Genomic DNA, 15825 nt, shown 5'->3' on the forward strand with positions numbered 1-15825 from the left:
CAGAGGCACCATTTTTCCCCAACAGATCTGTAATTACTCGTGCCACACTTTAATCTCCCTTTGTGAACTGGGGACATATTTACATATCTCCAGTCTGCAGGGACCTCCCCAGAATTGAAGAATGCTCTCATAATTATGGCTAAGGGTTTGCTTACTTCCTTTGCTGCCTCCTTTAATATAACTGGATAGATCCCATCCACCCCAGGTGCCTTTCTTATGTTTATCTTCAACAATTTCTCCTCCACTTTGCTCTCAGTTATTACAAAATCATCTAGCTCACTGCCAGAGTTTGATTAACTTTGAGTCTCCACTTCCCTTCAGAATTTCTCATGTGTGAATGTAGAGACAAAATACTCACTCAGTTTGTCAACTAACTGAGCAGGATCATCAACAGCCAAACCGTTGATATCAAGTGGACCAATCTGATTCATCCCCTTCCTTCTAGAGTTTACATAAGTAAAGTCTTTGCTGTTTTTTGTGCATCCTTTTCCAAAGATATCTTGTAATCTGCCTTTGCTTGCTTAACCTCCTTTGTGACTTGATTATAGACCAGCTTATATCTACTGCAGGATTCTATAAGCAAATGAACAGTAAACAAACAGAAGCCTACAGTACATATGTCTTCTGTAAGCAAAAGCAAATGGGTTCATGCTTTTGAAGGAGAGCTGTAATGTCATCAGTATTTTGCTAGAATTCATGAGAAATTAATTGTAGGAATTTAGCATTATTTGGGCTTGCTCGATCCATTGATCAACTTCTAAAGTGCTGAGGGCTTATTTTTCTCAACTTCATATTTTTATTTTTGAGGAAGTATAGATACTATCCTGTATTCATTTCCTCCTCCATAAGACTGTTCATCAGGACCTCCTTAGCTTCAACATCTATTTTTTCTTGTACTACCATCGGCACTTTTTCTATAGTTTTTCTTTCTTTCTGGATTTTGACAGTGCTTGAGCACTAAGAGGTAATGATATTGATAATTTCTGTGCAGCTTGTTTATCATAAAATAAAAGCATCACCAAAATGGCCCCCCATCTGAATGTTCAGGGGCCTTTTTAGTGATGCCAAATGTATAAATTATATTATCTTAGGCTCACATCATTAATGCAAGTTAAACAAGCTTTGATGGCAGAAAGTTGTCCTCTGTCAGTGGAGGAAAAAAAGCATTCCCAAGAGATAAACTGAAATATACAAGAGATAAACAAGAGATAAACTATAAACTGAAAGCAGAAATGAGTACAATTTTCAAATGATTTCAATGCCTTTGTTGAAATCTAACCTGAAGTCATTATTACTAAAAGATATGGAACATTCACACATTTTAACTGAGTGCTTGAATAAATGTAATGCACCATTATAAAAATAAATAATATTAATAATTCACTTAATGATTAATAAATGAAATTCTAAAAAACACTATATACAACTATAGCACACAATCAGTTCTTTAGCTTGGGTATGTAATAGATATGCCAGAGTGTCGTTGTTGCATTTTGATTTTTGTTTCTAGTTTTTTGATTATTTTGATTCTAATTTCAAAAATCAGTACCTATAACTGTTATTATATGCTCTTTTTAAATTTAATGCATAGCTGTATGCATTAAATGTATGCATTTTATGAATACATTAAATTTAATTTAATGTATTCATAAAACCGCTATAATCACGTATTTCTGCACTTGCATTTTCTATGCAAAGGCACAAAAAATAAAATGTAAAGTGTCTAACAAGGCATTGAGCTACTGAGTTGCAAACATTTTTGACACAAACAGTAATAACTTTGATGATTATGCTGCACATCTAAAATGCTATGCATATGTAGAAATACCACTGGACACATCTCCAGTCTTGGTTTGCACAACTGACTAAAATCAGATACAAAGAAGGTAACATCACAAAAATTACATTATTATTGTAATTTTTGTGATGTTGAGTGTGCCATATTGATTGAGAATTAATAACTATAATTCACTAATTTATAATATAGTAAAGAGTTAAAATAATTTATATTTGTATACCAATTTCAGTTCATTAAAAAAGGTGGTGACTGCAAAAATCTACAACCAGGGCATGAGCTATCACTGCAATATACTGAAACAGTTATCAATATATTAGCATTTATAATAAACATATACAGAATGACTAGAAATAATGATAAATGTCTGAATGCAAATGTTATTTAACTTTTTCATTAACCTGATATTGGATTATCTGCAATAATCATTAACTGATTCTTAGTAGCCCATTTACATGTGGCATTTCCCAGTGTGATTATAGTAGCAGAAGTCAGGATATCATCACATGATTGTAGGTCACATATATAGATAGGCTCCTGAAATACCACATTTATGGAACGGCCTATATAAAAAAAAATAATAATAAATTTAAAAAAAAAAACTGTAAAAATTAAATATTTAGAAGATATTACAAAAATAAATTATTTTTCCATTAATAATCTGATAATCATGAAAACTGAGAGAAATTTCAAAAACAACCTAGTCTTCTAAAAATATATGTGATCTTCTCAAAATGTAGTGCATATTTGCAAGCAAAGAAATTATTTAAAAAGTTAGAGTATAATTCCAACATGCATAACTGAATTCAGAAGACCGCAAGATACAAAATATCTTTTTATACTTTTTTTTTTTTTTGGGATTTTATATGCATCAGATATTTAGAACAATCACTATTGACTTTTATGTTCTTTCTATAAGTTGATAACAAAACACTATTTGAACTATTCAAATTTAGAACAGAAAACTAATGTATCAAAAAATGCATTCCTCCAATTCTGACAAACCTGTAATTCCTGAGTGAGTAATTGACTGTTCTGTAAGATATAAAAGTACATTTGAAGTGCATCACCTGATAATTTCTTTGAGGTGGCTTATATAAATGGTCATGACAAGGAATTGTAGCTAGAGTCCAGAAGTCTAATACAAGGTGTGACTAAAAGGAATGGCCATGATCCATGATGAAGTGCTGCTGTTGTAACCATTGACAAAAAGGAAAATGGCTAAGAAACAAATAAAATTTGGGAGTGAGGAAATTAAGTTGGTCATTGAGGTTTGTCACAGACATGAGAAACTAAAGATTGCTACCTGGAAGCCTACAATGCTAATAACTGATATTCAGGTGACATGAGTCAAGGACTGAATTTCGGTGGAGTCCTGTTGTTCTGCAACAGCCAAATGCCCTGCCTGTACCTTCACAATGGTGGGAGTATTAGTAACCCCGGGTATAACCTCCATGTGCAAGTCCTGACATGCTGCACATGATATACCAGAGGTGACAACACAAGTGCTAAGCAGGATTCAGGGTGTGGTGTCTAAGCAACTCAGAGGAATGCTGCCCCTCTATGTTACCAGGTAATACTAGGTGATAGATGACTCATCAAGCAGTGCAATACCACCACTTTATTTATTGGAAGCTTAAAGTGGTAGAAACCATGTTTAGTGTCCAGGGCAAAGCCCGGCAAACCCCTCCCCCATCTCTTCCATGATGCAGTATGATATCTTTTGAGGTTATGACACACATCATGGTAAGGCCCAATCTTCCTTACATTTCTCACAAACAAGAAAAATGTTTGAGAGAAAAAAGAAAAACAGTTAATCTTTTTCTCACACACAACCATTCTAAGTACACAGTCAAAGTGAGTGGTACTCTAGGCATCTCAGATAACAACTTAGTGATGGTCGATTCTCCAATAGAGCCTTTCTCTAGCGGCCATTCTCGACCTCTTGTTGTTTCGCATTACAAGAATGAAAAATGGGACACTCTGTGAGATTTATTTTCTTCCTTTCCTCGGTCGGATTACTGTTTCAAATCTTCTGATGTTAATGTTTGCTCAGATCATGTCAGTGATATTATTCTTGTAGGGATGAAATTCTTTATTTTACATTCCATCTTAAAATCACATCTGTTATCTAAATTGTTGGTTTTCCAATGAATGTGTTAAGTCTGTTCAAGATAAGGATGTTGCATACTGCAACTGGCTTGCATCCAAATCTCCAGGTTCATTTTCTGCCTACACTAAGTTCACAACAATCAGGGCCACAGCGTGCAGGTGTTCAGGATGTGTCTCGCATATGGGCAGCTCATCAAGGAGGTGGCATTTGGGTTCAATTTGTTGACAATTAAAATTTAAAAAAACAAAACAAATATAGCCTATATTATTGTTTTTTTTTTTTTTTTTTTCACAGAAAGGCTCAAATTCTGTAATGGTACCCCTACCCCTCGTGTTATGCTATGTGATGAACAAAAGGTTGCGTGACGGACATGAACTGAGAAAAACAGTTGTAATTAGAAAGAGAAAAAAAAAAAAAAAAAAACACTTATTAGAGGGGTCATGTGTTTAATTGATTTTCATTTTTGTTTAGTGAGAAAAGGTTAGGTTTTTTTCCTGTGAAATAACAGTAATAATAAAAATGCACACTTCTTTTGCCAATGAAAACAAGAGAAATTAAATGACATAATTAAATATATTTTTTTGCTGAGTGAATTTTTCTTAAAAATTCATTATTTGCTATTTCTTTGTAAAATTCCTCAAAATTTAAGCCTAAAATCTATAAAAAATAACTTCATTAAATTTCTTTGCTCAATCATTATTTTGGCATGATGTTTTAAGCCAAATTAATGTCATCAGTAAAATGATGCAGAACCCGTCATTTAATATAGAAACAGGATGGGAAAGCTGAATAGAAGCAATAAACTTCTTAAAATTAACATTTTGGAAATTTATCAGGCCCTATTGGATATAATTGATGATAATACTAAAGATTCAATTCAAGAGCTCAGGGGCTAATAATCTTATTTCAAAAATAACTTCAAAAATGAAGTTATTTTTGAAGCAGGATTAAAATCTTCATTTAAATTTCTTTACTCAATCATTATTTGGGATGATATTTTAAGCCAAATTAATGTCATCAGTAAAATGATGCAGAACCCGCACTTAATATAGAAACAGTTACTAAACATGTTGAACATCTTGTAAATCATTTAAAAGATTATAGAGCAGACCAGAATTTTGAAAATGTTATTAATTCTGAAACACAAATAGTGAATATTTTGGATATTGATCCTGTTTTTCCCCAAGGTTCTAAAAAGACCAAAGGAAAAAATGTTTGAATGGGAAGCAAGGGATGAACCTATAAAAAATGCCGAATATAATTTTAAAATAGACTTTATTTTCTTGATACTTGACACTACTCTGTCATCTCTCACTGAATTGTTTATGCTGTTGAAAGAGAATAATGAAGTGTGTAAAATTGTCCCTAATATCAATGTGTTAAAAGAATGGAATGAGGAAGATATATTAAAACATTGCAAAGATTTGCAGCACATGAAATTAAGCGACGGCAAAAATTCGAATGATCGTGATATTGATGGCATAACTCTTTTTGAGGAAATCAAATCCTTACAATGTTTTATAAAAAACAGAAATGTCTCCTCGTGGTTCATTAAATTTTATATACAAGAACAATTTACAGGATGTGTTTCCAAATATTTCAGTAGTCCTAAGGATTTTTCTAACACTACCAGTGTCAGAAAAATTATGGATAATTTGAACATTGGTGCATTAATCAAGAATTTTGTAGCAGCAAAAGCCTGAATAGTACAAATTATGTAGTTATTTTAATTATAAGGTGTGTGATTATATTCCATGATTATATAAAAATATAATACAAATTTACATACTACTAAATATTAATGCAATAGACTACTATTTGATTATAGTTATTACATATTATATAAGATTAGAATATTAGACTAACAGTTACTTATAAATGTAATATTTTTGTGCTGCCGAAAAAATATTTTGTTGCCTACTTATATATATATATATATATATATTTTTTTTTTTTTTATTTATTTATTTTTTTTTTGTGATAGATTGAACAATAAGTTGAACTAAATGTACTTTGATTACTAAAATAATATGTAGTCTTTTGTTACCTATATACAGTATATATACATATATGTTTTTTTTTTTAATTTTTTTTTGTGATACTTATTATTAACAAGTTGAACTGATTATTATCATACTACATAATCTTTTTTTTTTTATGCTGAAAATTTATTTTGTGACCTATTTATATTTTTCTGTTTTTATGATATATTTAACTATACTTTGAACTGGTTGTACTGTGATTAGAATAATAAATATATAATAAAATTTTTAATTATTTTTGTAACCCCTTTCTAGTAGAGGGCAGTCTTATGAAAGTTTGCTCATGGGTGGCTGACACCCACACACACAGCGGCCCTAACAACAATTGTATTAATCAGACCAAACCTGATTTTGAGCAGGCTAAGAGTAGAAAACTTGCTTTGTGTCCAAATAGTAGGCAAGCATTGCTACTTTTCTTCTAACTCATGTATTGATGATCTTTGTAAAGTTTGTTTGTCATTGTTTGTTATTTGGTTTTTAGGAGCATTAGTAACTAAGGCCATATTGTTCCAGGAATATGCGGTGGTCATTCCCTGACCTTACCGCATCCTCCGTATTTGGTGGTCATGGGCTCGAACCCCAGTCTAATCAAGAAGGGTGTGCTATGCACTGCTGCTCCTGCCCACCTGGCCATGGAGGTGATAACTTTGTAAAGCACTTCCTATCATTTCCAGTACATTCCATTCAATTCCTCCTGCAGTCTTCCATCAAAATGATATCAGAACAATTTTGACCATTTCAGTATGTTCCATTTAATTCCTCCTGCACTCTCTTTAAGGGCACAAAAGGTGATATAGTTGTACACGTTGGCACTAATAATATTAAGAGTAGGAGACCGGCAGAATTACTTAACAAGTACAGGTCACTGTTGAACAAAAGCCGAGAATTAGGGTTGAATTTGAAAGTGTCTGCAATTCTGCCCAGACACGATAGGAGGGAGTATATGATGAGAGCCTTGTCGATCAATTCGGCCCTGGAAAGATTGTGCAAGGCTCAAGGGGTAGAATTTTTTTCAGCCTGGACTGTACTTGTTAACAGGAGAGATTGCTTCTACAGGGATGGGATACACTTAAATAGAAAGGGTGCAAGAATATTTGCTGATGCTATCGAGGCAGTGTTAGGTGGGTCGGAAAACTGCTAGCTTGGGGGGAGACAAAGACCAATAGATTGACAGTAGCCACTGGCAGAGGTGAAAGAGATTCTTGCACTGCTTCTATTAGAATGAGCAGAAGCCTGAAAAACAAGATGCATGGTATTTCAGAGACTGCTGGGAGCCATTGTGGTACAAGTAAACACATGGGTTGTGTTAGGGTAGCTAAGAATAGAAACAGGTGCAGGTATACTTGCGTGTACACCAATGCTAGGAGTTTAGTAAATAAATTTGATGAATTTGAGGTATTGCTCAAAACATCGAAGGCAGATATTGTTGGGATATCAGAGACGTGGTGTCACACAGATATAAGGGATGCGGAACTGCAATTTGGGGAGTACAACGTCTACAGAAAGGATAGACAGGATAGGAAGGGGGGAGGTGTTATGCTATTAGTTAAGAAACACATAAAAACCAAGGAAGTGAAGCCAGTCGATATCGCTGGACAGTGCAGTGTGGAGTCAGTTTGGTGTGACATAAACATTGGGAGATCAAAATTGAGAGTAGGAGTGTGCTATAGGCCTAATGACTCTGATGAGTATAATAAGGAACTGTACAGGGAAATAGAGTGGGCCAGTAAATCAGAGTGTCTTATAATGGGAGATTTTAATTTCCCAGATATTGACTGGAATTTGGGGGCTGGATACTCACACACTAGCAGGGCTTTTGTGGATTTATTGGATGATTGTTTTCTACATCAGCATGTTCGGGAGACAACTAGAGGGAGTAATACTCTTGATTTGATTATCAGCAGTGATTCTTCATGCATTAAGAATCTGCAGATAAATGAACCACTAGGTGGCAGTGATCACAGTGTGCTGAAGTGGGATTTACTCAAAGAGGTAACTACCATTAGGGGTAAAGGGAAGGGTTATTGCTTCCGTAAAGGTGACTACGATGGACTGAGACAGTATTTAAATTCTATACAGTGGGACCAACTGATGATGTTACCAACAGCAAATTCAAAATGGGAAGCATTCAAAGAACTTATCTTGGAAGCTACTAGGCTTTACATACCAACTAAGAAATATTGTTCAAGGTTTAGGCCAAAATGGATGTCAGATGAACTAATGAGGCATATGGCAGAGAAGAAAAATGCATGGGATACTTACAAATTAACACATGACACAGAAGCCTATGATAGATACAAGTTGATATGCAACCAAGTTACAAAGGAGGTTAGGCAGGCGAAGGCAGATTACGAGAAATCCTTGGCAAGGGATGCAAAGAAAAACAGCAAAGAGTTCTTTACTTATGTAAACTCTAGAAGGAAGGGGATGAATCAGATTGGTCCACTTGATATTGATGGGTCAAGTGTTGATGATCCTGCTCAGGTGGCTAACAAACTAAATGAATATTTTGCATCGACATTCACACATGAGGAGTTATTCAGCGAGGGGAATGCCAGAGGTGTATTCAACTCTAGCAGTAAGTTACAGAATCTTGAAATAACTGGGAGTAAAGTGGAGGAGAAACTGTTGAAGATAAACACAAGAAAGGCACCCGGGGTGGATGGGATCTATCCAGTTATATTAAAGGAGGCAGCAAAGGAAGTAAGCAAACCCTTAGCCATAATTATGAGAGCTTCCTTGGACTCAGGGGAGGTACCCATAGACTGGAAATGTGCAAATGTGACCCCAATTCACAAAGGAGGATCAAAGGCTGACACAAGTAATTATAGACCTGTGAGCTTAACTTCTGTTCCAGGAAAATTAATGGAGGCACTGGTTAAAGATGCACTGCAGGATCATTTAGACAAGACTTCAGTTATAGCTCAGACACAGCATGGTTTTGTTAAGGGGAAGTCTTGCCTGACCAACTTGATTGGATACTATGATGCAGTCACAAAAGAACTGGATGCAGGGAATAACTTTGATATTATATACTTGGATCTTAGAAAGGCTTTTGATACTGTTGCACATGGAAGACTGCTACACAAATTGGAGCAGTGTGACATTGGAGGCAAATTGCTGCTATGGATAAAGGGGTGGTTGAGGGGGAGAAGACAGAGAGTGGTAATCAATGGACACTGCTCATCGTGGACTGATGTTATTAGTGGAGTCCCTCAGGGCTCAGTGTTGGGTCCATTATTGTTTTCTGTATTTATAAATGATATTGATGATGGTATATCGGGATTAATGTCCAAGTTTGCAGACGATACAAAGGTTGGCAGGGTTGTCAAGGACACTACTGACACTATGCTGCTGCAACAGGATCTGGAAAGGTTGAGCAGATGGGCTGAGAGGTGGCAAATGAAGTTTAACATTGACAAATGTAAAGTACTACACATGGGAAACAGCAACCCCAGAGCAACGTATCAACTCTGTGGTACAACACTGACAGTGGTAGAGAATGAAAGGGACTTGGGGGTGGTTGTGCAGGCAGATATGAAGTTCTCTGAGCAGTGCAGACGGGCTGCAAGAGTAGCTCAAGGAGTATTGTCAATGATATACAGGAATTTTTCCAGCAGGGATAAGGAGGTGATTATTCCATTGTATAAGGCGATGGTCAGGCCACACCTAGAGTACTGTATACAGGTCTGGAGGCCTCATTTCAAGAAGGATGTAGAGCTGCTGGAACGAGTACAGAGAAGGGCAACAAGATTAGTGAATGGAACAAAGGGGTGCTCTTACGAAGAAAGGCTTAAGTTTTGCAAATTACAGTGTCTGGAGACTAGGCACCAGCGAGGTGATCTGATAGAGGTGTATAAAGCCTTGAATGGTTTAAGCATGCTCAATGCTGATGGGATTCTTCCTCTAGCTCAGAATAATCACCTGAGAGGGCATAAATTCAAATTGAGGAAAGACAGATGTAGGACAGACGTGCGGAAATTTGTCTTTAGCCAGCGGGTGGTTGGTTGGTGGAACAGACTTCCATCCCTTGTGGTGGAGGTTGATAGCCTAAATAAGTTTAAGGCTCAGCTGGACAGGTATTTTGAACGAACAGAGGGGTGAAGTGGAAGTGGTTTTTTTTTTTTTTTTTTTTTTTTTGGCTGATGCTGCATAAGCTTGCTTTCTTGCATCAAATGCCTCTACTAATGCTAATGCTAATGCTAAAAGGACAGCAGAACAGTCTTGACACCAAGAAAGTCCCAGATCCTGACTGCATTTCTCCACTTGTTCTCAAAACCTATGCTCCTGAGCTAACTTCTGTTCTGTGTCACCTTTTACATTTTCTTATTACACTAGTGTTTTCCCTTCTGCTTGGAAATTTCGTCATATACAGCCATTCCTAAAAAGGGTGACTAATCCCTCCCAACCAGTTTTCATCCCATTGCACTTACTTCTACTCTTTCTAAAGAAATGAGGAAATCTTTTAACCATGAACTGCTATACTATCTAGAAAGCTTCCATCTGTGTATTCCATCAGTGTTGATCCACGATGATATCCTGGCTTATGCTACCAATCTATGGACAAATTCAATGGAAAAGTTTGTTGAAATTCATGCAGGTGCACTTGACATTTCAATGGCTTTTGATCATGTTTGGCATAGAGGTCTAATGGTTTGCTAACCATTTTTTTTGTAACTCGGTATGCAGTTTTCTCTCTGACTGCTCACTGAGGGAGAAGGCAGAGAGCTCTCTGTCTTCTTGAGGAACACCTGCATTAGCGAAGAATGCAGGAACACCTGCATTCTTCGCTAATGCAGGTGTTCCTCAAGGTTGTTCTTTCTCCCACTCTTTACCTCTTGTATATTAATGACCTTCTTCCACTGACTGGAAATGCTATATCCTATAGCACATTGCATCCCACTTTCCAGTTTGAGAAACCATGCCCTGCACAAAGTGCTTCAACTTCTTGAATATCCACCACCATCCTAAATGCCATAGGAATTACCTTGACTTGTAATCTCTCTAGGCATAAGTACATAACTAATGCTTCCTCTGCATCTAAAAACTGGGTTTTTCTTCCACTCAGCGATAATTTTCTTCCAAACAGCAGCTTCCTCTGTACAAATTGTAAATGCATCCTACCATGGAATATTGTTACCAGATCTGTGGTACTGCCCCAAAACCTTTCTCAGGCTTCTGCATTCCATTCAAGAGAGGTTAGTTAGGTTAACTAATGACCCATATTTAACAGTCTCTTTACACTCTGTCTCATAGACATTCTCTTTCCTTTTCTATAGATACTTACAGGCACTGTTCTTCTGAACTGGCTTCTCTAACAGAAAATCAAGTCTAATGTAAAGTAGTAGTAATAGTAGTAGTAGTGGCATGTGATGCAAGAAAGCAAGTGTATGAGCTTATGCAGCATCAGCCAAAAAAAATAATAAATTTCACACAACCATTCCCTCTAAATGTTTGTCCTGTTCCTCCTTAAATTTATTTAACCTATCAACATCCACAACGACAGATGGAAGTTTGTTCCAGCAATTAACCACCCGCTGGCTAAAGGCAAATTTCCACACATCTATTCTACATCTGTCTTTCCTTAATTTGAATTTATGCCCCTTTAGTTTAATAATCTGAACAAGTGGAAGAATCCCATCAGAATTCAGTGTGCTCAATCCATTCAAAGCCTAATACATTTTGGAGACTAGGCACCTGTGTGGTTAATTACCGTGCAGGTGCCTAGTCTCCAGCCAATGCAATTTGCAGAATTTAAGCCTCTCTTGGTAAGAGGATCCCTTCATTCCCATCAACTAATCTTGTTGCCCTATTCTGTAGTAGTTAAAGATGCCTTTCTTATGTTTAACTTCAACACAGTCAAGCAAATCTACATCTTTCTTAAAATGAGGCTCCAGACCTGTACGCAGTACTCAAGGCGTGGCCTGACCATTGCCTTATACAGAGGGACAATCACTTCCTTTTCCCTGTTAGCAAAATTCCTGTATATCATTGACAACACCCCATGACATTCCAAAGCAATCTGTCTGCATTGCTCAGAAAACTTCATATCTGACTACACAATTACTCCCAGTTCTTTTTCATTTTCTACCACCTTCAGTGTAGAACCAAACAGTTGGTACGTTTCTCAGGGATTACTTATACCCATATGCAGCACTTTGCATTTGTCAATGTTCAACTTCAGTTGCCACTTCCCAGCCCATCTGCCTAACCTTTCTAGATCCTGTTGCAGTATCATACTGTCTTTAGTGTCATTAACAACCCTGCCAACTTGGTATCATCTGCAAACTTCAACACTAAGCCTGATATACCTTCATCAATATCATTGATAAATATACAAAACAACAGAGGACCCAACACCAAACCCTGTGGGACTCCACTAATAACATTAGTCCACGAAGAGCAGCACCCATTGATTACCACCCTCTGTCTTCTCCCGCTCAACCATTCTTAAGAGAGAGAGAGATAATCTTTATTACCTTCTATCCATTGTAGCAACTTACCCTTAATACCATTCTTCCATGCACAACAGTGTCAAAAGCTTTCCTGAAATCCAAATATATGATATCAAAATTATTTTTTGCATCCAGTTCCTTTGTAATCACATCATAATATCCTATCAAATTTGTCAGACAAGACTTTCCCTTAAAAAACCCATGCTGTGTCTGAATTAATGCTGCAGTCTTGTCTAGATGATCCTGCAATGAATCTTTAACAAGTGACTCCATTATTTTACCCAGAACAGAAGTTACACTAACTTCCGTTCTGGGTATTGACAAATACTGACAATCCTTGAGATTCTGCAAATATGACAAGTCTTTCACCTCTTTCATTTCTTTCACCAATTCCAAAATTTCCTATAGTTCCCCTTTCTGCTCTGTTTTTTTTTTTCCAACCTTAGCATTGAAGTCCTCCATAATAATAGTGTAGTGGGTTTTCTGCTCATCTAGAAGACTCAATTTTGGTGTACATTTCTTTAACCTCTTCATCATCATGGCTTGATGTTGGTGCATAAATCATTATAACCTTTAGTTTCTACCTCTTAGAAATCTTGAGTATTAGTCTTCACACCCTTTGTGATATACTTTTGAATTCCAAAATGTTGGTGCTTAGAGGCGAACAGGTATTCTGTGTGTTATCAGACACTCAGTCTGATAACACACAGAATACGGTGTACATTTCTTTAACCTCTTCATCATCATGGCTCGATGTTGGTGGATAAATCATTATAACCTTTAGCTTCTACCTCTTAGAAATCTTGAGTATTAGTCTTCACACCCTTGGTGATGTACTTTTGAATTCCAAAATGTTGGTGCTTAGAGGGGAACAGGTATTCTGTGTGTTATCAGACACTCAGTCTAAAACACTGATGGATCCAATATCTTTCTATTACAGAAGATTTAGGAGAAATCCGGTTGGCCTGCCTCCCTAAAATCGCACACCTTCTCAATAGTAAGCCTTGTTCTCACTTAGGTGGCAACGAACATGTAGAGTGGTTCTCTTCAAGACGCCTTATCAGCATGAAGTGGAAAAGACCAAACCATCCAGCATATAACAGCACAACGAAACAAATGGCCCTGAGTACCCAGTGGCTTTCATCCCCCCCTCTTATGACAGCGAGAGGATCAGAGTGGAGGCAGAGGGTGCTAAGAATCTCTGGGTACGACCAGGCTGCTATGCATGGAAACTAAACCTTGCCTGTTACAACATAAGATTGCTCATTGGTGAAGACAGGATATTAGAGCTGGAAAAGGAACTAGAAAATGTGAATTGGAATATCATCAGTTTGGCTGAAACAAGAAGAAAAAATGAATCACTTGTAAGTTTATCAAGTGGAAGTACACCAATGGAAACAGTGAAAAGAGCAAAGGTGGAGTTGGGTTTCTGGTCATAAAGATATAAAAAACAACATTTTGGAATTCAAAAGTACATTTGATAACCATTTAGGCCTAAACCTTGAACAATATTTCTTAATAGGTATGAAACTTTCAGTAGCTTCCACGATTATTTCCTCGAATGCTTCCAACTTAGAATTTGCTGTTGGTAACATCATCAGTTGATTCCACTGTACAGAATTTAAAACCTGTCTGAGACCACTGTACTCACCTTTACGGAAGCAAAAACCCCTGATGGTAATTATATCTTTAAGTAAATCCCACATCGGTACACTGTTCTATTACCCTCTGATCATTCTATTACCCTCTCTGGTTGCCTCTGGAACATGCTGTTGCAGAAAAAACAATCATCCAATAAATCTACAAAAGTCTTATTAGTGTAGTAGTGACCAATCCACAAGTTCCAGTCAATATCTGGGAAATTAAAATCCCCCATTATAAGACATTCTGATTTCCTAGCCCACTCTATTTTTCTATACAATTGTTCATTGTACTCATTCAAGTCATTAGGCCTATAACACACTCCTACTCTTATTTTTGCTTTCAAAGTGCTTTTGTCACACCAAACTGACTCAACATTGCACTGTTCATCTATATAAAATGGTTGCACTTCTTTTGATTTTATGTTTTTCTTAATTAACAGCATAACACCTCCTCCCTTCCTATCCTGTCTATCCTTTCTGTACACATTGTACTTCCCAAATTTCAATTCTGCATTCCTAATATCTGTGTGACACCACGTTTCTGATATCCCAACAATATCTGCCATTGATGTCTTGACCAACATTTCAAATTCATTATTTTTATTTTCTATACTTCTAGCACTGGTAGACATGCAAGTATACATGCACCTATTCTTATTCTTAGTTACCCTAACATATCCCATATATCCACCTTTCACAATGACTGCCATCAGTCCCGGAATCCCCCAGCACCCCTCGCTCTAGGCCACTGCTTATTCTAATAAAAGTAGTGCAAGAATCACCTTCACCTCTGCCTGTGGCTACTTTTAACCTTTTAGTCTGTGAATCCTCCCAAGCTAGCAGTTTTCTGACCCACCTAACACTGCCTCGATAACATCAGCAAATATTCTTACACCCTTTCTATTGAAGTGTATCCCATCCCTGTAGAAGCAGTCTCTCCTGTTAACAAGCACAGACCAGGCTGGAAAAAATTCTACCCCTTGAGCCTTGCACATTCCTTCCAGGGTCGAATTGACTGACAAGGCTCTCATCATGTGCTCCCTTCTATCATGTCTGGGCAGATTTGCAGACACTTTCAAATTTAACCCCAACTCAAGACTTTTTTTTGACTTTGCAACCTCCCATCCATGCACGGTACTAAATACTATAGGTTGTTCTAATACCTCTTGTGCCTGGAGTTTTCATTAAAAAAAATAATGAAGAAATAAAATGAAAAAAAAAAAAAGGTAATTAAATCCAAAAATTTCATTATTTCATACATGTCCCTCTCTACTTTTACTTCAAGAATAGTCATGTTCACGAATAGTCATTTTACAGTAAGCTTTTTCTATTAGCTAATAGAAAAGGTTAACTTTTAGCTTTTTCTATTGGCTAATAGAAAAAGCTTAACTGCAAAAAGACTTAAACCACCCAAAAACTTCCTTATTAATTTCACAAATATACACAGTATCAGTCTCAATGATGCTCACTTCCCCTGCATTCTGTCAAAACCCTTACTTTTCGTTTTTGTTTAAATAACCCTAATTATTCTTTTTTTTTTTTTTTTTTTATGTGAACCCCAAACACGAGAGGTATTAGAACCTATAGTACTTAGTACCGTGCTTGGGTTGGAGGTTGGAAAGACGAAAGAAGATATTTGTTGACATTGGATTTGAACTTCTGTAGATTGGCCAACCCTTCCCTATCTCTTCCATCATGCAGTATGATTGATGATTTTTGAGGTTATGATGAATGTCATGGCGAGATCCAATATTCCTTACATTTCGAGGGTACAGCT

At 36.6% G+C, this 15825-nt stretch overlaps 1 protein-coding gene across 1 annotated transcript in view; it reads right to left on the reverse strand.

Moving 5' to 3' along the window:
* Positions 1-15825, reverse strand: part of LOC150081150 (uncharacterized) — a 421878-nt gene that overhangs the window by 330774 nt on the left and 75279 nt on the right. Inside the window, exon 4 of the mRNA XM_090380944.1 lies at positions 2197-2358. Coding sequence (XP_090237070.1) covers positions 2197-2358 — 162 coding nt within the window. The remainder of the gene's footprint in view (positions 1-2196; positions 2359-15825) is intronic.

The sequence above is a fragment of the Mastigoproctus giganteus genome, chromosome 9 (assembly GCF_048544385.1).
Source record: "Mastigoproctus giganteus isolate SK-2022 chromosome 9, ASM4854438v1, whole genome shotgun sequence".
Classification (NCBI taxonomy): Eukaryota; Metazoa; Arthropoda; class Arachnida; order Uropygi; family Thelyphonidae; genus Mastigoproctus; species Mastigoproctus giganteus.